The sequence below is a fragment of the Podarcis gaigeae genome (assembly GCF_964106915.1).
Source record: "Podarcis gaigeae genome assembly, chromosome: 3".
Classification (NCBI taxonomy): Eukaryota; Metazoa; Chordata; class Lepidosauria; order Squamata; family Lacertidae; genus Podarcis; species Podarcis gaigeae.
In genome coordinates this window covers 117,828,111-117,855,197 of record NC_139680.1, presented here as the reverse complement: position 1 = coordinate 117,855,197, position 27,087 = coordinate 117,828,111, and the positions used below count along the sequence as shown (strand labels likewise).

At 43.4% G+C, this 27,087-nt stretch overlaps 1 protein-coding gene and 1 long non-coding RNA gene across 5 annotated transcripts in view; both read left to right on the top strand.

Moving 5' to 3' along the window:
- Nucleotides 1–1,833, top strand: part of LOC310842216 — a 554,664-nt gene extending 552,831 nt beyond the window's left edge. The window contains exon 3 of the long non-coding RNA XR_014563007.1: nucleotides 1,788–1,833. This is a non-coding gene — a long non-coding RNA (uncharacterized lncRNA). The remainder of the gene's footprint in view (nucleotides 1–1,787) is intronic.
- Nucleotides 1,834–2,480: 647 nt separating this feature from the next.
- Nucleotides 2,481–27,087, top strand: part of MSRA (methionine sulfoxide reductase A) — a 210,307-nt gene continuing 185,700 nt past the window's right edge. Inside the window, exons 1-2 of one of the 4 annotated variants that reach the window (XM_083733805.1) lie at nucleotides 2,557–2,781; nucleotides 14,320–14,340. In XM_083733805.1, the coding sequence (XP_083589931.1) occupies nucleotides 2,577–2,781; nucleotides 14,320–14,340 (226 nt within the window). In that variant the 5' untranslated portion in view covers nucleotides 2,557–2,576. Of the gene's footprint in view, nucleotides 2,782–12,534; nucleotides 12,738–14,319; nucleotides 14,341–27,087 lie in introns of those variants that run through there. The other 3 variants (XM_083733806.1, XM_083733807.1, XM_083733808.1) reach the window with 3 other exon arrangements.

The following is a 27,087-nucleotide window of genomic DNA, read 5'->3' as shown; positions in this document are numbered from 1 at the left end:
GACCGACACACAGTGGTTTACATTTTATCACATTAATAAGCATCAATAAATAAGCCTCAGCCCCAGCCAGCATGGCCCAGTTAGGGGTGATGGGAGCTGGGAGTCAGCAACTATTTGAGGGGGCAGATTCTCCAGTCCTGCTCAGGGCGTCAGTCCTGCTCAGGGCGTCAGTGGTGCAGAGTGCCTTCCATCAGCTTCTGCTGATGGCTTAGCTGTGCCCCTATCTGGATAGGGACAGCTTAACTGCTCTGGTAACTTATGTTATAGAGCACTGCAATGCATTATTCATGGTGCTGCCCCCCCCCCAAGACGCTTTAGGAACTTCAGCTGGTGCAGGATTTGGCAGCCACGTTGTTCACTGGGGCACAACAGTCTAAGTATGTACAGTCAAACCTCGGTTGCCGAACATAATCTGTTCCAGAAGCCCGTCTGGCTTCCAAAATGTTCGACAACCAAGGCGCGGCTTCTGAGGGTTGCATGAGCTTCCTGCACTCACGCAGAGCCACGTCAGACGTTCGGCTTCCAAAAAATGTTCAAAAACTGGAGCATTTACTTCTGGGTTTTCGGCGTTCGGAAGCCGAAACTTTCCAAAACAGAGGCAGAGGATTTGACGTATAAAACCTGAAAGTACCTCAAAAGCAATAATACAACCACTGAACTTTGCAAAGTCCATTCTCGCTGTGTTACAGAACTACGTGGCAAGAGGTGCCCTAATTTCCTGGCCAAGATGCTTCCCCCAGTTCTGCTTCTGGATCTGTGGGGTGGAGGCAGTCAAGAGGACAGGGGCTTATTTTTCAAGGGCAAGACAGCCAGAACCATCACTGAGACTGCCTATAACTTCAGGAACCTGTGTGCCTTATGTAGTTTCCCTTCCTCCTCCCTTCCCTTCCTTTTTTCCTCATGTGACATGTATTTTTATTATTGTTGTTGTCAGCCCTCTATGGACAAGTTTTCTGTAAGCTGACTTGAAAGGTGCTTAGGCCAAAAAGGGTAGGATATAAATGCTGTAAGTAAATAGAATAATAGAACTGTAGAGCTGGAAGGAACCCATGGTCATCTAGTCCAACCCCTTGCAATTCAGGAACCTCAACGAGATGATACATGACAATGGCCATCCAACCTCTACTTGAAAACCTCCACGGAACAGGAGTCCACCTCCTCTAATGGGAGTTCATCCCACTGTTGAAGAGCTTTTACCATCAGAAAATTCTTCCTGATATCTTTCCTGAGAGATTGTCATTGCCTTTTTAAAAATCAGCTGCACAACAAGCAGAAATAGCACAGCACTTCCCATCATTTCATTGCCATGCCAAGGTGAGCTGTGCCCTTTGCATTTGTCCTCTCATGTCACTGAGGTACGAAACCTTCTTTGGGGAAAAAGTCGACCCCTGATGCAGATGTTCTCAGACAGTCCATTCCCAAGAGCCAGGCACCCATTTAGCGCATCATCTACTACGTGGGTGGTGCTGTGGTCTAAACCACAGAGCCTTTGGGCTTGCTGATAAAAAGGTCGCAGTTCGAATCTGCGCAATGGGGTAAGCTCCTGTTGCTCTGTCCCAGCTCCTGCCAACCTAATAGTTCGAAAGCATGCCAGTGCAATTAGATAAATAGGTACCGTTGCGGCGGGAAGGTAAATGGTGTTTCTGTGCATTCTGGCTTCCATCACAGTGTTCGGTTGCACCAGAAGCAGGTTTAGTCCTGCTGGACACGTGACCCAGAAAGACGTCTGTGGACTAACGCTGGTTCCCTCAGCCTGAAAGCGAGACAAGTGCCGCAACCTCATACAGTGGTACCTTGGGATGCGAACGGGATCCGTTCCAGAGCCCCGTTTGCATCCTGAACGCAACATAAGCTGTGACGGTTTTGCGTTTTGCTGCTTCCTATGTGAGTGCCTGGAGGCGGTTGGAGGTTGGATGGCGGCTAACAGATTGAGGTTGAATCCTGACAAGACAGAAGTCCTGTTCTTGGGGGACAGGGGGCGGGCAGGTGTGGAGGATTCCCTGGTCCTGAATGGGGTAACTGTGCCCCTGAAGGACCAGGTGCGCAGCCTGGGTGTAGTGGGGAGCTGCCTGCCAAATCAGGTAAATAAATAAAAATACTTAACTAACCAACTGTGTCACAGATAACTCTGTTCTGCCCCTGGCTACGCCCATGCCATCACACTTGCTTGGGCAAGGTTTGGTCGGAATCTCCCTCCTTGCAACTTGAATCCATTAATTCGGGGCTTAGCCTCTGATGCAGCAGACATAACAAATTAATATCAAATAACATTAAACAAGAAGCATTATTATTGATAATTAATTTTATGATCATGGACTGCATTTCTGTACCGACCACCGCGGGAAGTTTGCAACGTAATTTGATCCATTGCCTGCCCTCCACACCCCCCCATAGGCGTTAAAAAAAACAAACCCCAATATTATGCAAGGTAAGTTGAATAACGTTCCCGCCCGCGCATGCGCAACTGCAGCTTTCCTCTCCGGAGGCACGTGACTCCCCATCACTCGCGCCCAGCCGTTGACCACGTGCCCTCCCACCCCCCCTCGAGCCTCGCGACTTGGGTTCCGTCCCGGCGCATGCGCGCGCCACCTGACGGCTACCGCCTCCCCGTCCCTTTTGCCCCAGTTTATGGGGTGGGGGGAGGGGCGATGAGTTCCGTCGGCCTCCGCAGACTCTTCATCGCTTTCGCAGCCATGGGAGAAGCCGCCTCTTCTGCCCTCAAGGCAGCCGGGGAACGAGAGGTCCTGCCCGGCCGGAGCCGGAGCCTTGTGCGCCTCCTGGGTAAGTGAGCGGGGAGAGTGAGAAAGAGATAAGACTTAAAAAGCGGCCTCCTGAGGGGAGCCGGGCGCCTCGAGTCAGAGCGAAGGAGAAGGCCGCGCATGCGTCTCGAGTCGCTGGTGAGAGCGAGCGCAGCTCGTGAGGGAGACGTTATTCTCGAGACTGTGGCGCATGCGCGAGCTCTCCCAAGCCGCGCTCGGCGCCTGCGCGCTGAGGAGGTGGGTCGGCGACCTCGCGGTGGTGTTCGGAGGGAGCATGCGCGCCTCTTGGCCCGCCTCTCTCCGAGGGAAAAGCCAAGCCCCAGTGCGCATGCTCCGCGTGGGTCTCTGCAATCTTAGGCGGTGCATAGGTTGCATTAGGCTGTCTTTTTCTAAGGAGCAGCAGAGGCGGCTGTTTTGCAACTGGAGCAATGATTTTTAACGTAGAGTTGGAAGGGACCACGGGGGTCATCTAGTCCAACCCGCTTGCAATGCAGGGATCTGTTTTCCCCACGTGGGGCTCGAACCCACGACTTTGAGACTGAGAGTCTCGTGCTCTAGTGACTGAGCTATCCCCAGGCTTTGCTCCAATAAAGGGCATTCCATCTCACTCACAGCGTGCATAAGGCGGTTTTTTCAGTTATACTTCCTTGCACACCTCTGGCTTTGGAAAGTTAAGGGTTGCAACTAATGGTTGGAGAAAAATATTTATACATACGTACATACCTTGCCTTTTCCCCTGAACTCAAAGTGGCTTACAGCTAAAATAGAAACATCTAAAAACAGTATGTTACCATAATGCCACTATACATAAAATAAACATGTCATTACAATAAAATACCTGCTTTCCTCCCCCTTTATTTGCAAAAAGAAGACGTGCTCTAATGAAAAGTACCTAAAAAGACACATTGCATGAAATGTTCTCTTGGAGTTGGGAAGGCAGTGGAGGGGTGGCCCAAGTTTGCAGAGGGGTGTTAAGTTGATAGGGGTCAGTGAATGGGTGGTAAAATGGCATATGCAGTCCTTTGTAAATAAGTGTGAAGTGATACATGCCAGGGTGAAATTTGACATAGAGTAAGCCCACCATTTACACACAGTTAATATGTGCGCATTCAGATTTACGCACAGGGCAAAAAATAGTTTTATTTTTTTTAAGGGGCAGGGTTCTGGGGAAAATAACATTGGCAAGCCCACCCGCCACTGAACCCAGAGGGTTTTGACTATACATGATTTTGGCTTTAGGAGCAAGCCGCTGAACATAGCCACCTTTATAAGTTGCAGGCTTACTGTGCATACTCATGGGGACTGAACCAGAGACTAGGAGCATGACCCTGGGATCATAGTAGATGAAGGTGTTAACCTCAGTGTGCGGTGGTTGGGAGAAAGGCAAATTCCATGGTAGGAATTGAAAATAAAATGCTATCATAATGCTGCTATAGAAATTGATGGTGCAACTGCATTTGGCATATTATCTTAAAAAGCAGAGGCATCACCTTGCTGACAAAGGCCCATATAGTTAAAGCTATGGTTTTCCCAGTAGTGATGTATGGAAGTGAGAGCTAGACCATAAAGAAGGCTGATCGCCAAATAATTGATGCTTTTGAATTATGGTGCTGGAGGAGACTCTTGAGAGCCCCATGGACTGCAAGAACATCAAACCTATCCATTCTGAAGGAAATCAGCCCTGAGTGCTCACTGGAAGGACAGATCCTGAAGCTGAGGCTCCAATACTTTGGCCACCTCGTGAGAAGAGAAGACTTTCTGGAAAAGACCCTGATGTTGGGAAAGATGGAGGACACAAGGAGAAGGGGATGACAGAGGACGAGATGGTTGGATAATGTTCTCGAGGCTACCAGCATGAGTTTGACCAAACTGTGGGAGGCAGTGGAAGACAGGAGTGCCTGGCGTGCTCTGGTCCAGGGGGTCACGAAGAGTCGGACACGACTAAACGACTAAACAACAAGAAGTACAGTTCTGGTCACCTCACCTCAAAATACTGTATAGTTGAAAAAGATTCAGAAAAGGACCACCCAAATGATCAAGTGGATGGAGCGACTCTGCTATGCGGAAAGGTTGCAGCGTGTGGGACTTTTTAGTTTAGAGAAAAGGTGAGCAAAGGTGAGATAAAAGTACAGGACCCCTGGACAGTTAAGTCCAGTTGAATTTGGCTATAGCGTGCAGCGTTCATATCTGCTTTCAGACTGAAGGAGCTGGCGTTTGTCTGCAGACAGCTTTCTGGGTCATGTGGCCAGCATGACTAAAGCGCCTCTGGAGCATGGAACACCATGATAAGTGTCAGAGCGCACAGAAACACCGTTTGCTTTCACGCCGCAGCGGTACCTATTTATTTACGTGCACTGGTATGGTTTCGAACTGCTAGGTTGGCAGGAGCTGGCACAGAGCAATGGGAGCTCACCCCATTGCGCAGATTCGAACTGCTGACTTTATAATTGGCAAGCCCAAGCGGTTTGGTGGTTTAGACCACAGTGCTACCTGCGTCCCCCCAGGAAAGGCGAGTATGAGATGGCATGATAGAAGTTTATAGAAGTGTTCCCTCCCCCTCTTTTCTAAAAAGAAAAAGGGAAAAAAAGAACTGTTCTCTCGTGCAATGTGCCTGTACCCTACGATGTATTCTTCACTGAAATTTATAGCAACAGCAACCAGAAACAGGGATGTGTTAGTTTTTTTTGTGTGTTTGTACTTCAGGTAAAATGATGCAGGGATAATGCAACTGATACTTAGGTGGAAATTCTTCATGTGGCTTCTGGAAAAGAAGCAATACGTCAAAAGCGTGCAAATAATCTTTGGTAGATGAATGGTATCCAATATGTATGCATTTCAGATGGCCTGGCCAACTGTCAGAGAAACACAGCTCCTGGGAGTCCTCAAAACCCAACACTGTCTTATCACCTCCTAAGTACCACGCACAATATTCATTAGCCAGCACTTTCACCTGAAAGCCCCCACACCTCCAATCCCTGGAGTTCTTCAAAAGCTGCTTAACATTCCTCTCACACTGCGGTGTGCATGGGCCTGAAGCTTTATTGTGCAAAGCTGGATCCCCACCCCACAAGGATTCAGATGGGCTTGTAAGCCGAAGTATCTCACCAGAAGGGTCCCTCCTGGCAATAAAAGTCAGGTTGCTGGGGAACAGCATCACTTGAGGGGTGGACACGTTTACTCAACTGGCAATCCCTTGATTGCAAAGAAGACATAAAAGAGACGTATTCAGCAGATTGCATATTCATGAACCTGACCACAAGAAAATGGAGAAGATCTGTATTCAGAGAATGATGCTTGTGTGTTGCTCTGAGAATTTATTCCAGATTATGGAACAAAATAACTTGATGTGAAGGCGTTCTTCAATGCCTGGCTGTCAAGGCTTGGGAAGGCCCTCGAATAAAATACAGCAGCTGATCGGTTCTTCAAATAGTATCTGGGATTAGAGGAAGATGGCATTTAGAAGAGGGAATTTTGGAAGGGTTAGGAAAACTGCACCTTCCGGAATTCCCTCTTCTGTGGGCCAATTAAAGATACAGAAGACCTGGCCCTAGCCTCTTCTGCTTCTGGACACTATATCAAAACATCCTGGGGTCTATGGAGCAGAGATTAATAATTTTGAAATCTTTCCTGCACTCTGTGTCAAGATTGTTTGCAGAGTATTACTTTATTTTTCTCACAACTTCCCTGTGAGGCAGATTAAGTTGAGAAACTCTGATTTATCAAAGTGTGCTGCTTCATTGCTGAGCAAGGAAGCCTATGCAGCAACACTGGTGTAAATTCCCTTATTGCTGAAAATCTGGTCCTGTACTGGGGACGAAGGTGCAGTCCTATAGCTTCTATAGTTTATTAACAGTGGCAGCAAGACCAGCCTTTCAGAAACCTGTGGAAAATGTTTATCCATGAATAAAACGGTTATGTACGCCAAAGAGGGAGAATATCTTAAAAACATCTGTTATCTCCAATTTCCCAAAGGTTGTGTTTACATTTTTTAAAGGACAGTGTTTCATGTACTGCAATTGAGGGATGAATTTCTGATACGGCTTAACAAACCATACTAAAAGCTTTTCTGAGGTTATCAATAACAAAATAGCTGTGCCACAGATAACATTATAATATGCCTTGTCCACAGCGATTACTAGGTTTGCTTCCTTCTTTTTATTCAAATTCTCCCTCGAGAGTCTCCGCTTCTCCCGTACCCCAGGGATGAAGAAACTCTGTTCACTTGCGGTTATCAGTATGGACCTGATGTCTGCTGCTGTGAATAGAAAGTGCTGCCACTTCACAGACCTGAGTCACTCCTTTGGTATGCAGAGCTGCTAATGAATAATAATAAAAGATCCTTATATTAACTGAGCCTGGTACTGTGGATCAACCAGCTCTAGCTATTTAGGCAGCTCATTTCCAGGCTCATTTCTCTTTTTCCCGCTTTGAAAGTGATATTTCCTCTTTGCGGTCGGTTCCTCCTCCTCTGCGGTTTCCCAGGCTATGGTATCAGAAGTTTCCCATTGGCTGAGCTGGCTTGACTTCGTCAAAACAAAAACAAGCTCAACTCACCTGCGAGTTGTGCAAGGTCTGCAGCTAGTTTCCACACAAATGAAGAACATTGACTACGTTTGTGCTGATAGGTAGCTAAATGTACCTTGTCCCAGTGACGCCCTAAGCATGTTTACTTGGTGAAAGTCCCGCTGAATTCAAGGGGACTTCTTCTCTGCTATGTGCGCATGTACGGTTTCAACATTTCAAAGTCTGCTAATAATTTCTAAGCCTGCTGAGGTTGAGCAGATTTTAAAATTAGCTGTCAGAAGCTTTACCACCACTTCAGGCTGAAATGTAAATTCTTACCTACCCTTCAGGCATAACGTTTGGCAATCTTTAATGGTTTTTGCCTTTAGTGCATGTTTTGGAATACAAACATTTGGTATACATACAAGCATTAATGCTGCAGGAGGCTAACAACAAACCCAGGTTTTTAATACCTGCTTTTATTGGGCAAGGCCTATAGCTCAGTTGTAGATCATCTCCTTTGCAGCATCACCAGCTAGGAGTGTAAAAGACTCCCTGTCTGAAACCCTGGAGAGCCACTGTCAAATGGCTCAGTGTTCAATGATTCAGTGTACACCACTGAACTAGGGGGTACTGCTAGTCTGACTTGGTATAACACAGATTCCTGTGTCCCTATAGGTAAGACAGTGGGGCTGTGATTAAAAGCTAAAGGTAAAGGGACCCCTGACCATTAGGTCCAGTCATGGCCGACTCTGGGGTTGTGGCACTCATCTCGCTTTATTGGCCGAGGGAGCCGGTGTACAGCTTCCGGGTCATGTGGCCAGCATGACTAAGCCGCTTCTGGCAAACCAGAGCAGCGCACGGAAACTCCGTTTACCTTCCCGCCAGCGCGGTACCTATTTATCTACTTGCACTTTGACATGCTTTCGAACTGCTTAGGTTGGCAGGAGCAGGGACTGAGCAACGGGAGCTCAGCCCATCGCGGGGATTTGAACCGCCGACCTTCTGATCGGCAAGTCCTAGGCTCTGTGGTTTAACCCACAGCGCCACCCGCATCCCTGGGGCTGTGATTAAAGAACTTAAATTCTATTCTGTATTTTCAAAGGCTAGCATATGTGACAAACGGAAGTAGGTCTTCAATACAAATCTGCAGTTTCAAGCATCTCTCTTCCCTTTCTACATCTGTAGAGGTGTGGACATTTGGAATGCAGTCCTAAGGTCTAGAGGGCGAGAGCATGAGAATGGGCCTTTTCTGTGGTGGTTCCCCGCTGGTGGAACACTCTCCCCAGGGAAGTTTGCCTCGCGCCTCTGTTACATATACAGTTATCCCAGACCTGTGGCTAATTCGGAGCATCTCCACTCCCATCATTCAGCCTGGACACTGAGGTCCAGCTCCAAGGATCTTCTGCTGGTTCCCTCACTGTGTGAAGTGAAGTTACAGGGAACCAGACAGAGGGCCTTCTCGGTAGTGGCACCCACCCTGTGGAACGCCCTCCCACCAGATGTCAAGGAGATAAATAACTATGCAACTTTTAGAAGACACCTGAAGGCAGCCCTGTATTGGGAAGTTTTAAAATGTGTTGCAAATGTTTTAAAATGTGTTGGAAAATGCCCAGAGTGGCTGGGGCAACCTATTCAGATAGGTGGGGTATTTTTCTCTTCTCTTTTCTTCTTCTTCTTCTTCTTCTTCTTCTTCTTCTTCTTCATTTTCTTCAGATGAAGGGTGGCATAGAAATACAGTAAATCAGTCAAACAAAAATAAACAAAAAATCTTTGTATTCACAGAGAGTTGGTGACTGAGTGGTTCCTGCAGGGACCTTAAATAACCTATTCCCTACTACATCAGTTTCTTTCACTGAGCAATGAGCTGCTTGCTACCCTTCTGAGGGTGCTATGACTTGGCCACACTGTTCAGTTTCAACTGTGGCTCTCCTGTGGCAGGCAGCAGCCTATCCTTCCCCAGGGATCCTAGTAAAAGGTAACTTCTATGCATGGTTTGAGGATGGAAACTTACTTTGCGTTTATGGACAATTTGTTACTATTATTACTATTAGCATTTCTACCCCGCTCTTCAGCTGAAAAGGCTCCCAGAGTGGCTTACCGTATTTTTCTGTCTATAACACGCCCCCTATTTTGGGGGATGCAAAATTAAGAAAATGGGGGAGATTGCTCTGAGTTGTTGAGCTTTTGGGGGGGGGGGGGTTGTAGGAAATCGCTCACCTGAACGCATCACAGAAGCCACCTAAAATATGTCCCTGTGTCGGCACAAGCCACCATTTACCTGCCCTAATGCCACAGCGACAGCCAGTCAACACCAGCCCTTGCCGCAGCCACCAATAGCACACCAAATAGATGCTGGCAATCTCCGCATCGTGGCAGCAACCAAAACCACATCCCCACTGTGCACTATCCATATATAAAATGAACTCCAATTTTAAACATAATTTTTCAGTTAACCCCCCCCCCCCGTCTTATACACGGAAAAGTACGATACATACAATTAGCCACATACAAGCCAATACCTATCTCTACTGAGAAAAGAAGATGATCCTGCTAATGCGTCTTGTCTTTTTGGTGGCCTCTGACGCCATCAGCCACGGTGTCCTTCTCAACTACCCTTGTGTGTTGGGAATTGGAGATAGCATTTTAGTGGCATCTTCTCCCCTTGGGAATTGTCCTTTGTGCTTCCCCGGGGTTAAATATTGTCTCTCATGCTGTCTTACAGCTCCTTGAAGTGCTGTGTGAAGTTGTCTGGGGGCTGGAATGCAATCTAGAGCAAGCCAGTAAAATATTGTGGCTGAGCAGGGGTTTGAAACCCGTTTTTCCATTTGGGTGTCCGTGTCTAAGACTGACGTCCTCCCTATTGCAGCATACTGTTTCCTGCAGTTAATGCACTCTTTCATGGAAGCATTGATACTTTTCTGAAGCCAGAACATGGACCCTTCAGATTGTGAAACTGTACAGTGTTATGTGCACAGTATAATTTGTTGTTGTTGTTGTTTAGTCTTTTAGTCGTGTCCGACTCTTCGTGACCCCATGGACCAAAGCACGCCAGGCACTCCTGTCTTCCGCTGCCTCCCGCAGTTTGGTCAAACTCATGCTGGTAGCTTCGAGAACACTATCCAACCATCTCGTCCTCTGTCGTCCCCTTCTCCTTGTGCCCTCCATCTTTCCCAACATCAGGGTCTTTTCCAGGGAGTCTTCTCTTCTCATGAGGTGGCCAAAGTCTTGGAGTCTCAGCTTCACGATCTGTCCTTCCAGTGAGCACTCAGGGCTGATTTCCTTCAGAATGGAGAGGTTTGATCTTCTTGCAGTCCATGGAACTCTCAAGAGTCTCCTCCAGCACCAGAATTCAAGCACAGTATAATAATTCCGGCACCATAATTCAAACACAGTATAATAACATACGTTAAAATAACTGTTGGAATTGGCTGGTGGGGGTGCATCCAGGAAATTATGGACTGGTTAACTTAATGTCTGTTCCAGGAAAACTGGTGGGAGGTATTGCTGAAGATAAAATAATACAGAAGGACAAGCTTCGCTGAAGCACAGCCAGCACGGCTTCTGTAAGGGCAGTGACACGACATGACAGTGGCCAAACAGATGCCTGTGGGAAACCTTCAAGCAGGATTTGAGCACAAGAGCAACTCTCCCCTTCTGCAATTTCCATCAACTGGCATTCAGAAGCATTATGGCCTCCAACTATGGAAGCAGAGCATAGCCATGATGGCTAGTGGGCATTGATAGCCCTCTCCTCCATGAATTTGTCAAATCCTCTTTTAAAGCTACCCAAGTTAGTGGCCATTACTGCCTTCTGTAGGAGTGTGTTTTAACTGTAACATCGGTTTTAACTGTAGTTTGGTGAGGATAATAATTAGGTGTGCCTGCTACTGCTTTTTATTGTAAAAGAAGAAGAAGAAATGTTTGCAAATGGACAGCAAGATCCCTTTAAGAGTTCCTTTTCAATGCCAGCACAGTGTCACCAGGCATTTGTAGGAGAGGGAAGCACTTTTTATGAACTGGTCCCAATTCAATGCCTTGTTGTATCTTACGGAAGGGACGCGGGTAGCACTGTGGGTTAAACCACAGAGCCTAGGACTTGCCGATCAGAAGGTCGGTGGTTCGAATCCCCGCGATGGGGTGAGTTCCCGTTGCTCGGTCCCAGCTCCTGCCAACCTAGCAGTTCGAAAGCACGTCAAAGTTCAAGTAGATAAATAGGTACCGCTCCGGCAGGAAGGTAAATGGCGTTTCCGTGCGCTGCTCTGGTTCGCCAGAAGCAGCTTAGTCATGCTGGTCACATGACCCGGAAGCTGTACGCTGGCTCCCTCAGCCAATAAAGTGAGATGAGCGCCATAACCCCAGAGTCGGTCACAACTGGACCTAATGGTCAGGAGTCCCTTTACCTTTTACCTTTACTGTATCTTACGGTCTGACCACCCATTGCCTGTGGTTCCACCTGACAAGATATCTGACAAGATGAGACACAAGGAGGGGAGGGGAAATTAACATTCCTTGTATTTTCTCTGAGAACAAAATGATTATAATTTCAGTTTTATCCATGATTTAGGTCTGTTTCCATAGTGGAGCTTTCCCCATTATGACCAGTCAGCCTGATATTAATGCAGTATTCCATGCTTCTTAATGTTATGGGTAGAACCTCCTTCGAAAGAAGCTTGCCATCTTTATGTATTGCCTGCAGACGTTTATAGAGAACACATTTCTTATCGCTGAATGGTGCGCATTGCATCCAGTTCTCCAGGACTACTGAGTAAAATGTTTTTGTTACCATTGTGCACAGTGTACTAAACCATGAAGGCTGTAAGGCGATTTGGCAGGATGAAGCGATGCTGGTGCCAGGATTTGGTTTGGCTAAGAATAAGAATTTTGGCTAAGAATATATACATATATGTATATGTATGCATATACATATACATCTATACTCACACACACGCTTATATGTGTGTATATATATATATATATATGTGTGTGTGTGTGTGTCTGTGTGTGTGTGTGTGTGTATATATATGTGTATATATATATATATATATATATGTATATTAATTGACTTGCAAAGGGCATCTATTGGAAACAAGGACTTCCAACAGCCTGGCACAGGCTGGAGCTCTGCCAAGACTGCTTGGGAAGGTTGCCATGCTGCAAGCAAGCAAGCAAGCAAGCAAGCTGAAGAAAGGGGAAAAAAGGCAAGACTTGGCACTGTTCAATCAAATCGGCTTCTTTTGTCTGCTTTCTCGGCTTGAGCTTCAGGAAAGAAAACCATCTTGGGATACAGAAAAAAACTCAGAAGTTTTCGGTGTCCAAACTTAGAAGATTATTAAAAGTCGCTTGGGTTTTTTTGTTTTGTTTTGTTTTAAAGCGGCGGTATATTAAAATTCGTCCATCACTGGTTTGGGAAATAGCAGCCTTTCTTAAAGAAGCCACCACAGTGTTTTATCTTTATACATATAGGATAATACGGTATTTGAATTTTGAATGTATAGTAAGGTTGGAAGATGGGGATGAGGGGGCGGGGGCGGGGGGAAGATTCTAAGTTTTAAAATAATGGTATACATTTGCAGAATAAAAGTTCTCATTGACTTTAAGCTTTTGGGATCAAGCTGAACAGTTGTTTTTATTCAAGAAAACTGGTTTGAGGGTATAAGCTTTTCTTTCTTTCACCTTTATAATACATTGCAAATGATAACTTTTAAAAGGGATTCCCTCTGATATATGTTCCTATATCCGCTGTGAAATGATATAGTTTAAATATTGATGTAAAATAGTGTTTTGTATTTTCTTAAAACAGCAGCATTTGTTTTCAACAATTCCTCCTTTACCTAGCACGTTTCCCTTCAATTGGTGACAACAGGGAAAACCCACAATGTTCAGTTTGAAGGCACCAGTCTTTGCTTGAAGACATGCAGCTAGAAAGATGGCAATTTGTTTTAGTGCCTGGAAACAGTTTTGGGCATACAGTATAACTTTCAAAAGTCGCTTGTGAAATTAGCAAATTGAATACTTCAGGAGCAAATTGTAATGGATTCTGTAAAATTGTTTGATGGTGGCAGGAAATGGAATATGGGCTGATTACTCAGGATAAGGAAAGTTTTGGGTTAAGTAGGTTCTGTTCTGTTGATTGAGATAACTGGTAGAAAAGCCCCACAATTTATTTGCTTGAGTTTGAATTTGTTGGGTTAAGTAGTTTAACAATGAATGAAGATCAGTTTCAGTGTGATTTTAGTTATGCAGTTAGGTAGAGTAATTTTCTCTTAAAGCAGTCTTTAACTTTATGACACAGGAGAGGAATAGTTTATTCCTAATTTTGAACCAACAAATGCATAAGTATCTTGTCAACTAGGCCTTGAATTACTCCATTTCTTTCCTTCATTACTGGTTTAGAGAGTTATGACAGTCTAGTGTGGGTCCTTTTCACTTAGCACAAATAGTTGATGAACTTTTTTTAAAATATGAGATTGTTCACTTGTGCCACCAGCTGTTAGCATAACAAGTTCCATCATATATTTTTTTTTTACAAAACAAGCCCGTGACTGTGTTTAAAAATCTTTATGTAGATCCTGAATGTACATAGAAAATTGTTACATTTGTGATGCCAAGCACACTTATGAGGAAATTAATTCCCTTGAAATTCAAAGAACTTTATGAATAACAAGTTTAGGACTGGGATTTTAAAGAGCCAAAAATAGTTGGAGTTTTTAGTGTATATAGAAGTTGATATATTTTTAATAACAAAGTTCCTGCCTAGCTGAACAGAGTCCAGAGTCATTACAGTAAAGCAAATGCTGTCACTGAACTTCTTTTTGTGTCTTATTGCAGTGTTTGTTGTAATGGCTCGCTTGGAAAGATATTTAGAACTGCCTTTGTAAGATCTCATTTAATTTTTTGGAAATGAAAGGTCTGCATGTAGCTTATTTTATTTTGTAACATTCATGCTAATATTCATGTAGACTTGATTGCATTTTATAGGGTTGAAGTTACCATTATTATTAATGTACTTTTTCTGTGTTTATCTTTTGTGTAATTCTTCATAACATAACATAAGATGAGCAGTATTCAGCCAAAGGTAAGCACTTTAAAACTGCTTTGATTTGAAAGAGAGATATTTAAACACCTTGAATTCTTCCATTGGATTGAATGGGATTGAATGTCCAATCCGGTGCATGATTCCATGAAAGTTAGAGCCACTGTATCCAATGGGATTTACTCCCTACTAGGTGTGCTTAGGATTCTGCAATGGTATGCCCAGTTATATAGGAATAAACTATTGAACTCAGGGGAACACAGCAGATGTGTAGGGTTACACAGTTAAGCAGGATTACTTTGGTGGATTGTGCCCTTTGGTCTTGAAAACCTATTCTAATTTTTGGTTGCAATTCCTAAACAAATATATGGGAAAGTATGCAGAATTTTAAAGGAGGATATACCAAGTAACCTGCTTTAAATATACTTTGACGTATTCATGCAAGATGCATTAGTATTCTGCTTACCTTTTTCAAAAGTTTTTTTAAAAAACTTTTTAGCCAAATGATTGCCAAGGAATTATTCTGAATCCCCAAACTGAGATGCCACAAGAGTGCATTGTTTGTGTGTTATGGACCCAAAACTCCAGGCTTTTGGAATGAAATTCTCTCTAAAAGTGCAGTAAGCCAGCTGGAAAAATAACTGAATTTTGAAATGTTCTTTAAAATAGATTCAGATACGATATGATAATCTTTATTGTCGTTGTCCTATACAGAACATGTAATATAGGGGAGTATTCAAATATACAAACTGCCAATTTATTCTGAAATGCTGTATTTCTTTAGAGGTGTTAATTTGAATGCAATCCAGTCACAGTAGCTCCTGCACAACTTTCATTGAAATTGTTAGGATTCACAATGGAGTATTAAAATATTACAATGCTCTGGCTCAATCTCCATTGATTTGATGGGGTATGCATAGGAGTAGTTCCTGGGGACTGCACTTTTTGCTGCAGCATGTACGACATGTGTTAGAATTTTTTTTAGAAAATGCCATTACCAGCAACGTGTTAATAATGTATTAGGCCTTAGGCAGACAAAATGTTTAGCTACAGTTTGTTTCCTTTACCACAGTTATCGTATTTTTTGCTCTATAAGACTCACTTTTTCCCTCCTAAAAAGTAAGGGGAAAGGTGTGTGCGTCTTATGGAGCGAATGCAGGCTGCGCAGCTATCCCAGAAGCCAGAACAGAAAGAGGGATTGCTGCTTTCACTGCGCAGCGATCCCTCTTGCTGTTCTGGCTTCTGAGATTCAGAATATTTTTTTTTCTTGTTTTCCTCCTCCAAAAACTAGGTGCGTCTTGTGGTCTGGTGCGTCTTTTGGGCGAAAAATATGGCAATTAAATCTGAGCAATCTAGTCTTGAATAAACTAAGCAATAATGGTTGTCTGTAAGAATACCGGGATGTGAAACCCTGGTTAAGGCTGTTTCCTCAGTTCTCCAGTTGCTCTGCTTTCAAGATGGCAGGCATGTCTTAGCCCAGGGATAGGCAAACTCAGCCCTCTACAAGTTTTGGGACTACAATTCCCATCATCCCTGACCACTGGTCCTGTTAGCTAGGGATCATGGGAGTTGTAATCCCAAAACTTCTGGAGGGCTGAGTTTGCCTATGCCTGTCTTAACCAGACTCCCTAAACATTTGTTTGTTTCAGTGCTTATTTGTATCTTGCTTTGCTTCCAAGTGGAAGCACAACATGGTTAACATCATCAAACAACAAAGCATAAAACAATATCCAAAGACAATCAAACACCATGAAAAGTTAAGTATAGGACCTCAGTTGTTGTTGCTGTGCTGTGATTTGTTGGCAATTCACAGCAACTACAATAAGAGAGGAAGAAAGAGGGGGATCAGTTGCACACCTTCCCCATCCAGGACAGGATGAAAAGCATTTCTTCAAAATTGGGAGTGTAGGTAAAACCTTTAGGAAGAACTTCCTACCCATTAGAGCAGTTCAGCAGTTAGAGCGATATGTCTGGTTCCTCATTCTGAAATGAAACTTTTGATGAAGGAATAAAGTAGGTTTCCCCCACCCCAGAAATAAATACACCCAAGTGGGCACAATTATGTATATGTTTGGGAACCAGGTGATATGATAAACTTGAGTTTGAACTGTCATTGAATGTCCTGTGTATAGCGAATGAAGAGTGAGTAAGATGACTGGGTTTGCAAAGCAAGGTGGTATTATTCTTATTATTCTTATTGTTATTATTGTTGTTGTTATTATTCCACCCATCTAACTGGGGTACCCAAGCCACGCTGAGCGGTTTCCAACAAATTAAAACATCATATTTTTAAAAAAGCCCCAAACAGGGCTGCCTTCAGGTGTCTCCTAAAAGTCAGAAAATGGTTTATCTCCTTGACATCTAATGAGAGGGCATTCCACAGGCTGGGCATGACTACTGAGTTCCTGGTCCCCTATAACTTCCCATCTTGCAATGACGGAACCGCCAGACGGCCCTTATAAAGGTCAGCTTTGTGGGAAATATCAAGGAATACAGAAGAACAGAAAGAGCCCTTTGTATATCAAACATTATAGTAAACACATTCCACAGAGGAACCACTGTGTACTTGGCTTGTGGGGAGCACCTTCTGTCTAGTTCAAGGGTAGCTAACTTGTGGTACTCCAGATACTGTTGGACTTCAACTCCCATCAGCCCCAGCCAGTGTGGGTAATGGCGAAGAATGAAGGGAGTTGATTTATTTTGCTTAATTTACTTAATAAAATTTACATACCGCTTGACTGAAAAAAAATGCCTTAAAGTGGTTTACAAAGAGATAAAACAATTGTTTTATCTCTTTGTAAACCACTTTAAGACATTTTTTTTTACAATGTTTACAACAGTACTTTAAAACATACAAAAGTTAAAATACTAAAACAGATTAAAAATACCTCAACTTTCTAAGCATCTGTGTATGTTTTTTTAAACAAGAGTTCTTTTAGCAGGCGTCGAAGAGTACAGTGAAGTCGCCTGCTTCTTCTCAATAGGCAGGGAGTTCCGATGCGTCGGTGGCACCACACTAAACAATCAAGCTCTTACAAATGCAGAACGGGTGTTATGTGGTCCCTGTAATAGTGCCAGTTCTGCATATCGAAGTGGTTGAGCGGGCACTTGTGGAGTAAGCAGAGTTTGTAGCTAAACTGGAACCAAGTTGTTAAGGACTTTATATGCTAATAGTAACACCTTGAACTTGGCCCAGTAGCAGATTGGCAATCTGTGCACATCTCTGAGCACAGGTGTTTCACGCTGATGAGGTATCTTAAGTAGACATCAAGTAGATGGTTGATTTAGGAAAGCTGGAAATTCAAGCAATATTTCAGCACCTTGGACAGAGCACTGGAGCTCTAAAGGCAGAGCCCATCAGTGCTCTTAGTAGCTGTGCACAGAAGTTCTACATACAATGCTGCCCAGGCCAGCTTCCATTTGAGGGGTCTGCCTACATTTAAAGCAGCATTGCTTTTGCCTTGTACACATATTGGCTATACTGTTAAGCCTGTTGTTACCTTGAGATTGTGTTGAGGCAGGATGCTGAGGGCTTTGGGGCAAGAGGCATCTCTCACATTCAAGGGTGCCAGAGATTAGGTGGTCACAAGATTTGAGGATGGACGATGCGAGTCCGAAGATTCTTTCTCTTCTTCAGTGGAAGAACCCATGGAAATGTGCTATTCAGCGACTTATTTTCTGCAATAGGAATTTTCCTCCAAAGAGGAGATCTACAAGTCTGTAGCTGGTTCTTGAGCCTGATGCTAAGTGTTCCCTCCAAATAATGTTTGCCTGGAAGGAAGTCTCATTAGATTTAATGGAACTTATTTCCACAAAAGTGACGGGCTTAGTTTTCATTTTACCTGGAAAGTGACAAAAAAACACACCCCCCCCTGTGTCTCCTTCCCTCTTCCCTGAATCAGCACTGTCTTATTCTCTGCTGCTGGTTATGTTTTTAGCATTTACGGGTGATATTATTTTGACAAGGCTTGTAGCAGAAAGGTAATCATCAGTGTGCTGTGCTGTTTTATGAGGTAATAATCCAGTTCCTTTATTTGAATAAACTGCCTGGCCTTTGGGCTCCTAGTCTTCACTTGAAAAAAATAGATTGGATTATTGCTTTGTACAAGAGAGACATGTTCTTATTTTGATTTATTATAAGCCTTTGCCAATTACTGATTGCTTGCCCTGCTCCTGATTTTCAAAGCATTTATATTTTGGCAAACCTGTAGTCAAATATTGATATTGGAAAAGTCTCTTGACGGTGATCCTATCATTATATTCTTATGATAATTCTCATTATAATTTGAAAGTTTGCTGCTAGTGACCTGGCCAATTCTTGAAATGGAAGCAACCCTAAGCGCTTGAAAGGGAGTGTGTTTGGAATCAACACAACTTGCTTCAAAATAAATAGGAATGCAAAATTAAAACTGACTGCCTCAGAAGGACTTGACCTTTATGTTCAAGTGTTAGGAAATAATGGGGGAGCCACTTGATGACTTCGAAGCAGTGGACAAGAGTGAGAGATTAAATGCTGTTCAGTTTTCTAGCAGTGTTGTACTCCCAAGGGAATTTTGTTGTCTAAGAACAAAAAAGAGTGCAAATCAAAAGGCTTTCCATTTATGATCTTCAGATTTTTTAATAAAACATTTCAAAACTTTAACCCCCCCTTCTCGTCAGCGTCACAAGTCAGTTAACAACAACATTTTTTGAAATAAAATAACAGCAATAACAAACAACAAGCAACAGCAGATTAACAAAACAAATAAATAAAAAATTAGTTTGAACTGATTGGGGTATTAGTTGAGCTGATTGAGGTCAGCAGCAGAAAATTTTCCAGTGCTTTGTGTGTGTGGGGGAAATCTGTTTTGTAAGTTGATTTGAAACAATGAATTGATTCCAATTGCAAATATTCATTCATTAATGAATCATTTCCTATGAATTAGCTTGTTGGATACCTAATGGGAGGGAGTTCCAGAGTGTAGGTGGCACCACACTAAAGGCCTGATACTGACACCTTGCAGAAGGGCCTCCTGATATGATGGCATCTGCTGGTTCCCTCTACTGCAGAGAATAGTGATTGGTTCGGTATGTAGGGCGAGAGAGGATCCTTCAGGTATCCTAGTCCCAAGCTATTTAGGGCTCTGTACACCAATAATATCACCATGAACCTAGCCCAGTAGCTAATCGGCAGCTGGTGCAGTTTTTTCAACAGTAGCATAATGTTGTTGTTGTTTAGTCGTTTAGTCATGTCCGACTCTTCGTGACCCCATGGAGCAAAGCACATCAGGCACTTCTGTCTTCCACTGCCTCCCGCGTGCTGGTAACTTCGAGAACACTATCCAACCATCTCATCCTCTGTCGTCCCCTTCTCCTTGTGCTCTCCATCTTTCCCAGCATCAGGGTCTTTTCCAGGGAGTCTTCTCTTCTCATGAGGTGGCCAAAGTCTTGGAGCCTCAGCTTCAGGATCTGTCCTTCCAGTGAACACTCAGGGCTGATTTCCTATAGAATGGATCGGTTTGATCTTCTTGCAGTCCAAGGGACTCTCAAGAGTCTCCTCCAGCACCAGAATTCAAAAGCATCAATTCTTCGGCGATCAGCCTTCTTTATGGTCCAGCTTTCACTTCCATATATCACTACTGGGAAAACCATAGCTTTTACTATATGGACCTTTGTTGGCAAGGTGATGTCTATACTTTTTAAGATGCTGTCTAGGTTTGTCATTGCTTTTCTCCCAAGAGCATAATAGGATGATGTTATTCTGCCCCAGTCAGCATTTTTTATTATTATCTAAAGAGTATTTATTTTATTCTTCACCCTGACTGTCTCCAAGAAATAACATTGGGGGAAACCCCAAAGAGGGGCACATACAGCGACTTTGGTAAAGCAGAATTGAACGATCCTGGGAGTGAGGAACAAAAGTAGAACTCTCTAAACAAAGACAATTAAACTAAAAGACCTGCGGAAGGCATATCCTTTCTTCTTTGAGTGTTAAACTGAGAAAGTCCCTTGGAATTCTAACAGATTTTGTCTCAGGTACAGGCTAACAAGAATGAACAGGAGGACTACAATACCAAACTTTCACTACAGAATGCTGTACACACCTGTTGTCAAAACCCCCTTAACCACTGTGTCTATTTGCTTGCTTGCTGAGCTTGTCTGCGGAGAAGGACATAGGTCTTCTCCTTTATCCAATCTTTATTGTATGGCTGGTATGTGTGAGTGTAAGCACGATAAATAAGGTGACTGAGGTCAGCCAAGTCATCAATGAAATCAAATAACTGGCTAATGGATTGTGTTATATACTGAGTTGAATAGGACCCAAAAGGCAGCAGTTTGATTGGTCCTAGAACAATAGGATTCAACAATAGGGTCCAGAATGCAGCAGTCTGATTGGTCCACAGGAGCCACCCAATCCAGCTCCAGGTGGAAGTGGATCCGCAACCTGATTGGCCTACAGGTGAATCCCGGAATTAGCCAATCACGTGGGGCCCATTGTGTAAATAATGTATAGAAAGCAGACATTCTGGGGGAACTTCCATTCCTCACTACTGTGAGCTGAATAAATAGCATGAAATCGACACTCATTCTGTTCAGACGCTCTTCATACATTTTACAGACTCCTTCCATGCATTCATTCACAGATTCATAATCAGCATAAGTCCTGCCTTCTGGTTGTTTGGTTGTTTGGTAGGTTGAACAAGCAAAATTGTGTGAGCGTATGAGCTGCCACATTCTGTATTAGTTCTGCTTCAGGCAGCAAAACGTATTGGGCTGTTGCTGGAAGAGGCATTCTCTTCTTTGCAAGGATAGGAGTGGATGCCTCTCTCTCCTAAGGTGATGTTTGCTGTGACACATGCACATATCATTCAAAAATGAAAGCTTCCTTTTGAAACCAACCTGTTAATATTAAAGGTAAATGATAGGAGACCACAGTTCAGTTCTATATTTACATGAAAAATACTTCCCGGTATATTCAGTGGGCCCTTATCTCAGGAAAGTGTGCATGAGCTGCAATCTTAATCAACTAATTAACTGATTGATAAACTAAACACATTTCATTAATCAGTTCAGATTTCTTTAATCATCTGGCAGTTCTGTTCATAATTCACACCAAGCCATTGCAATAGAATGGAAATCTAAAGTAAATAAAGCATTTGCTTCCCCATCTTTCAAAGCTGCATTCTTCAACATGGACCCAAATTGGGGTGCGTTTTATTTTTTTATATACAGTATATAGGCAAAAGTGATTTTGCTAGGATATATGATTCTAATAAATAGGCTTCAGCTGCCCCTGTGTGCAACCCTACATCTTGTTTTGTAGCTGCCCCCGTGAACTGCAGTCATAGCCTTTGAAGAACTGGGATTGCCTGTGGGAATGGAAGAAATATTTTTTCAGAAGAAAATTAAATGATTAATTAATGCAATATAGTGTCTCTTACCAAAGGCTTTTCAGGGGCTTGTTTAGCTTAATTAATGAGGAAGAATTCCAACAGCAGGTTCTTAGTGTAGCTTTTTGAAGACTATAAACGTTTTATAGCTGCTGCAGGGGAAATGATCTTAGAGCTGTTCTGCTAAAACTACCCACTGAAGTTACATCCAGAAAGGAGAGATTTGATAGCTTTTACTGGGCTCTTTTTTAAAAAAAAGCAAGCAGAGTTCCTTGAGGATAGGATGGGCATTTGGAATAAAAATTAAAAACAGTTTTCAGTTGGGTCCAGCAAGCAGCTCCTTTATTTTCTGCATTCTTAAGTCAAGAACATACAAAATGAGAACTTAACTTAGAATTACAGAGTTGGAAGATACCTCAAAACGTCAACTAGTCCAGCCCACAGTAATGCAGGATTTGCCGTAGAAGTGATATGAGAATGAGCTTCATGGAGGACCACAGAAGAATAGGATACCAACTTGAGTCTCCATAACCATCACTGCCATTTTCAAAGAAGGTTTCATACCTGGTGGGACAGTTACGCCTTCTGTGTGGTTTGGTGGTTTGTGTTTCAAACAAAAACTGGGGAGTATCAGGTTCAAAAACCTGATACTCCCCAGTTTTTGCGAAAAGCAATGACAAACCTAGACAGCATCTTAAAAAGCAGAGACATCACCTTGCCAACAAAGGTCCTTATAGTTAAAGCTATGGTTTTCCCAGTAGTGATGTATGGAAGTGAGAGCTGGACCATAAAGAAGGCTGATCGCTGAAGAATTGATGCTTTTGAATGATGGTGCTGGAGGAGACTCTTGAGAGTCCCATGGACTGCAAGAAGATCAAACCAATCAATTCTGAAGGAAATCAGCCCTGAGTGCTCACTGGAAGGACAGATCCTGTTGCTGAAACTCCGATACTTTGGCCATCTCATGGGAAGAGAAGACTCCCTGGAAAAGACCCTGATGCTGGGGAAGATGGAGGGCACAAGGAGAAGGGGACGACAGAGGATGAGATGGTTGGACAGTGTTCTCGAAGCTACAAACATGAGTCTGACCAAACTGTGGGAGGCAGTGGAAGACAGGAGTGCCTGGCGTGTTCTGGTCCATGGGGTCACAAAGAGTCGGACACGACTAAACGACTAAACAACAACAACAACATCAGGTTCAAATCCCTTCTCGGCCATGATGCTCTCGCTTTGTGAATTTGAGCCAGTTACTGTTTTTTGTCCTAACCTACTCACAAAGTTGTTGTGAGGCTAAATGGGAAAGGGGAACCATGAGCTCCTCTCTAGAAGGTAGGATATAAATCACAGAATTGTAGAGTTGGAAGGGACTCCGGAGATCATCTAGTCCAACCCAGTGCAGGACTCTTTTGCCCAATGTGGGGCTTGATTCCACGGCTCTTAGATTAATAACAATAGCTATGCTTTATACCATGATAGTGCCTACATAATGTACATTTAATGTGCATAATTTCAGTGGCATCTTCATGAGACAGCTGAAAATTGATGTCCCGGGCTGAAGAGGATTTAGAATTAATCTCTGTAATTTTCCACAAATGCTGAAATATAGTTGATGCAATTCAGAGGTCTCCAAAACAGAATTTTTCTTATTCCTGTTAATGAAGCTCGTATGCCCAAATGTGAAATTTCCTGATGGAAGTCACCAAAAAGTGTATTATGAATGAAGCAACTCCTTTTTCAGTAGCAATGGCAGAGTATCAGAAAGTGCACCTTTCAAGAGGGAAATTATTGATACTGGCTGTGCAAGCAATGCATTTTACTTCAGAATTCATAATTACGGCAGTGTTTGCTAGTCCAAAATTGAACTGGAAATATTGTTTATATACACATTTCCTTTGCATTGTTATAATTAACTGATCTTTTCATTCCTCAGAATACTGAGGGTTGGGCTGAGCCATGGTGGGGATGGTTCCTTTTTGACGATGGATTTCAGAAGACCTTGGATTTGGCTAAAATAGCAGGGGCAGGGAGTCAGAGTGGGACTTGGGGATGTTATTAAGTGCCCCTACTTTGCTCTTCTCCTCATAATTTGAGCCCTGCATCTATTAGACAATAATATGTTGTAATATTTGTGTGCATGGCAAATCATATTAGCGCTAAGACTATGAAATGACAACATCATAATTCTGAAGGTACTGTTATGTTCAAGTCTTACTGGTTGATTGTTTTAAACTGTTTGCTTTGCTAATTATGATGTTGAGGCTCTCCTATTGTCTCCTGTTGCTGTAACAGCAAAAATAAACAGTTTTGATTTGGACTTTGAGGCAATGAGAGGATAGAAACAAATGTGTACAACTGAATTTTCCTTGAACCCCCAAGGTTTAGGTCTTGTGGTTTTCGCATGTGGGCCTCCTCTTTGCAACCCCCTGCTGTCACTGTCCAAAGCCTAGGACAAAAAGAGATGACCACATGGGACTTTTAATTCCTGGTCCTTAAACAAAATTGTCACACACATTAAAATTATTTTTTCTGGCTGAAATCCAGTGCTCACTTCCATTAAAGCAATGGTTAATACAGTGTCACTTATTTCTGGACGAATATGCATAGTATCACATTGTCAGTCATGAGGACTAGGTGCTTATTCTTAAAAAATAAAGCTGGCACCAACTTTCAACAGGAGTCTCTTCTGCGGTCATGAGATCGTCTGGAACATGGGGTAGTATATAGCTCAGCTTATTGCCCAAAAAGTTAAGGTGAGAGAAAGGAGTTGGGCAAAAAAAATAAAAAAATAAAATATCACATAACTTTGCAATTCAATTGAATCCTGAAAGAGTTAATTAAATTTTATAGAACAGAGCACCTTTTTCCTCTGGCTGCATTTTCACACCTTTTATTAACCTCCCCTTTATTATCTACATTTCACTTGGGAAATTAAATTAAAATTACATTTCGTAATGATTCTATTTTTCTTAATGATATTTAATGACCTCACAACTCCGTATGTGTTTTAATGAGTTGGAGGGAAGCTTATAGTTTCTGCTAAGAAGCAAGCTACAGCTGTACTAAAGGCTGGGCTGACTTTCAGAGTGGTCTTTAGATTTTCAATCTGCTTTCTCACCAAAGACTTAGGGCGGCTAATGCTAAGAATAATGTAGCATTTTAAGTATTGCATGTAAAACAATGCAAAACTAAAATGAACCACATCTCCTATACAATGGGTTTTATATAATAATATTCTACACAAACATGACCATTGGTTCCTTAAGTGTCTTTCATTTCCTACAATGAAAGGAAACATGGCCATAGGTTCATGAAAAACAACCTTTCATTTCCTAAAAGTTAGGCTTTAATGAGTGACAACTATTGTTCTATCCTTCTTCCAGCTAGAAAAATATTACAGTGGTACCTCGGGTTACATACGCTTCAGGTTACAGACTCTGCTAACCCAGAAATAGTGCTTCAGGTTAAGAACTTTGCTTCAGGATAAGAACAGAAATCGTGCTCTGGTGGTGCGGCGGCAGCAGGAGGCCCCATTAACTAAAGTGGTGCTTCAGGTTAAGAACAGCCCTCTGGAACGAATTAAGTACTTAACCTGAGGTACCACTGTAGCTTGTTCCAGGTGGAGGTGTTTTGGTCTTATGTGGAACTTTTCTGATAACTTTGCTGCTGTCTCCTTTAACTCTGTAGGCTGAATGATTCAGGCTGTTGCTTAATTTGGGCTGCAATTCTAAACACACTTGCTTGGGAGAACAGACCATTGAAAGAAAAGGTGCATACATAGGATTGTATTGTGCAATTTCCAGAGGCCCAATCTGTACCAAATTTCTAAGGTTCCCATGATTCCTTGTTTCTTCAACTGTGGTGTTTCCCCAAGAATGACCAACAGGGGTGGTTGTTTGGCGACCACATAAATGGTACTGTTATAAACCACTGTTATCAATACCACAGGGACTGCATAATTTCTTTATTAGCAGCATTGTACTGGGTACTGCGCAGGTGGCGCTGTGGATTAAAGCCTCAGTGCCTAGGACTTGCCGATCGAAAGGTCGGCGGTTCGAATCCCTGCGGCGGGGTGCGCTCCCGCTGCTCGGTCCCAGCGCCTGCCAACCTAGCAGTTCGAAAGCACCTCCGGGTGCAAGTAGATAAATAGGGACCGCTTACCAGCGGGAAGGTAAACGGCGTTTCCGTGTGCGGCTCTGGCTCGCCAGAGCGGCGATGTCACGCTGGCCACGTGACCCGGAAGTGTCTCTGGACAGCGCTGGCCCCGGGCCTCTTAAGTGAGATGGGCGCACAACCCCAGAGTCTGTCAAGACTGGCCCGTACGGGCAGGGGTACCTTTACCTTTACTTTTACTGGGTACTGCCTGGGACATGGGTGGTGCTGTGGGTTAAACCACAGAGCCTAGGACTTGCTGATCAGAAGGTCGGCGGTTCGAATCCCTGCGTTGGGGTGAGCAGTTCGAAAGCACAAAGTGCAAGTAGATAAATAGGTACCGCTCCGGCGGGAAGATAAACGGCGTTTCCGTGCGCTGGTCTGGTTCGCCAGAAGTGGCTTAGTCATGCTGGCCACATGACCCAGAAGCTGTACGCTGGCTCCCTCGGCCAGTAAAGCGAGATGAGCACCGCAACCCCAGAGTTGTCCACGACTGGACCTAACAGTCAGGGGTCCCTTTACTGGGTACTGCACAAAGCACAGGAGATAAGAGGTTGGTGCAGTCCCTGTCCAGAGGGCTTACAGTCTACACCAGGCATAGGGAAACTTGGCCCTCCAGATGTTTTGAGACTACAATTGCCATCATCCCTGACCACTGGTCCTGTTAGCTAGGGATTGTGGGAGTTGTAGGCCAAAAACATCTGGAAGGCCGAGTTTGCCTATGCCTGGTCTACACCAGACAGACAAATAATGGTACAGGGTGGGTAAAAGTTGGAAGCATGAACATACATGTACCGAGAATGGGATCGCGAAGGGTAGGTAAAGGTAGAGGTCTGAAGTTACGGTAGTGATTTGATGATGAAGTAACTTTAAATGCTCAGAACTAAGCATGAATAGAGTGGTCTTTCTGCCCAGTGATTCAGTATTTCAGGTCTGTTATAGATCTCGTTGACTTCATCCATCTTTTGGAATGAAACATCAAAAGAGAATTTCCCTCCCGCACCCACCAAGATTAGGCTTGTGGCGATAGTGGCCAAGGGGAACATTTCCCTCATCCAGTTTCCTCAACTCTGAACATGAGAACCAGTGCGCCACTATTTCTGAGCACTGTGCTGTAGATGATCACCCCATGGTTGCTATGGAGGTGATGAGAGAAAAACCTTGAATTAAACTGTTTTTTCTTTTTTTAAGTGGATTAAAAACATGAATTCTTAGTCCTTGTCATAATGAGCTGAGAATGTAAGTGGAACATAGAATCAAAGAATCTCCG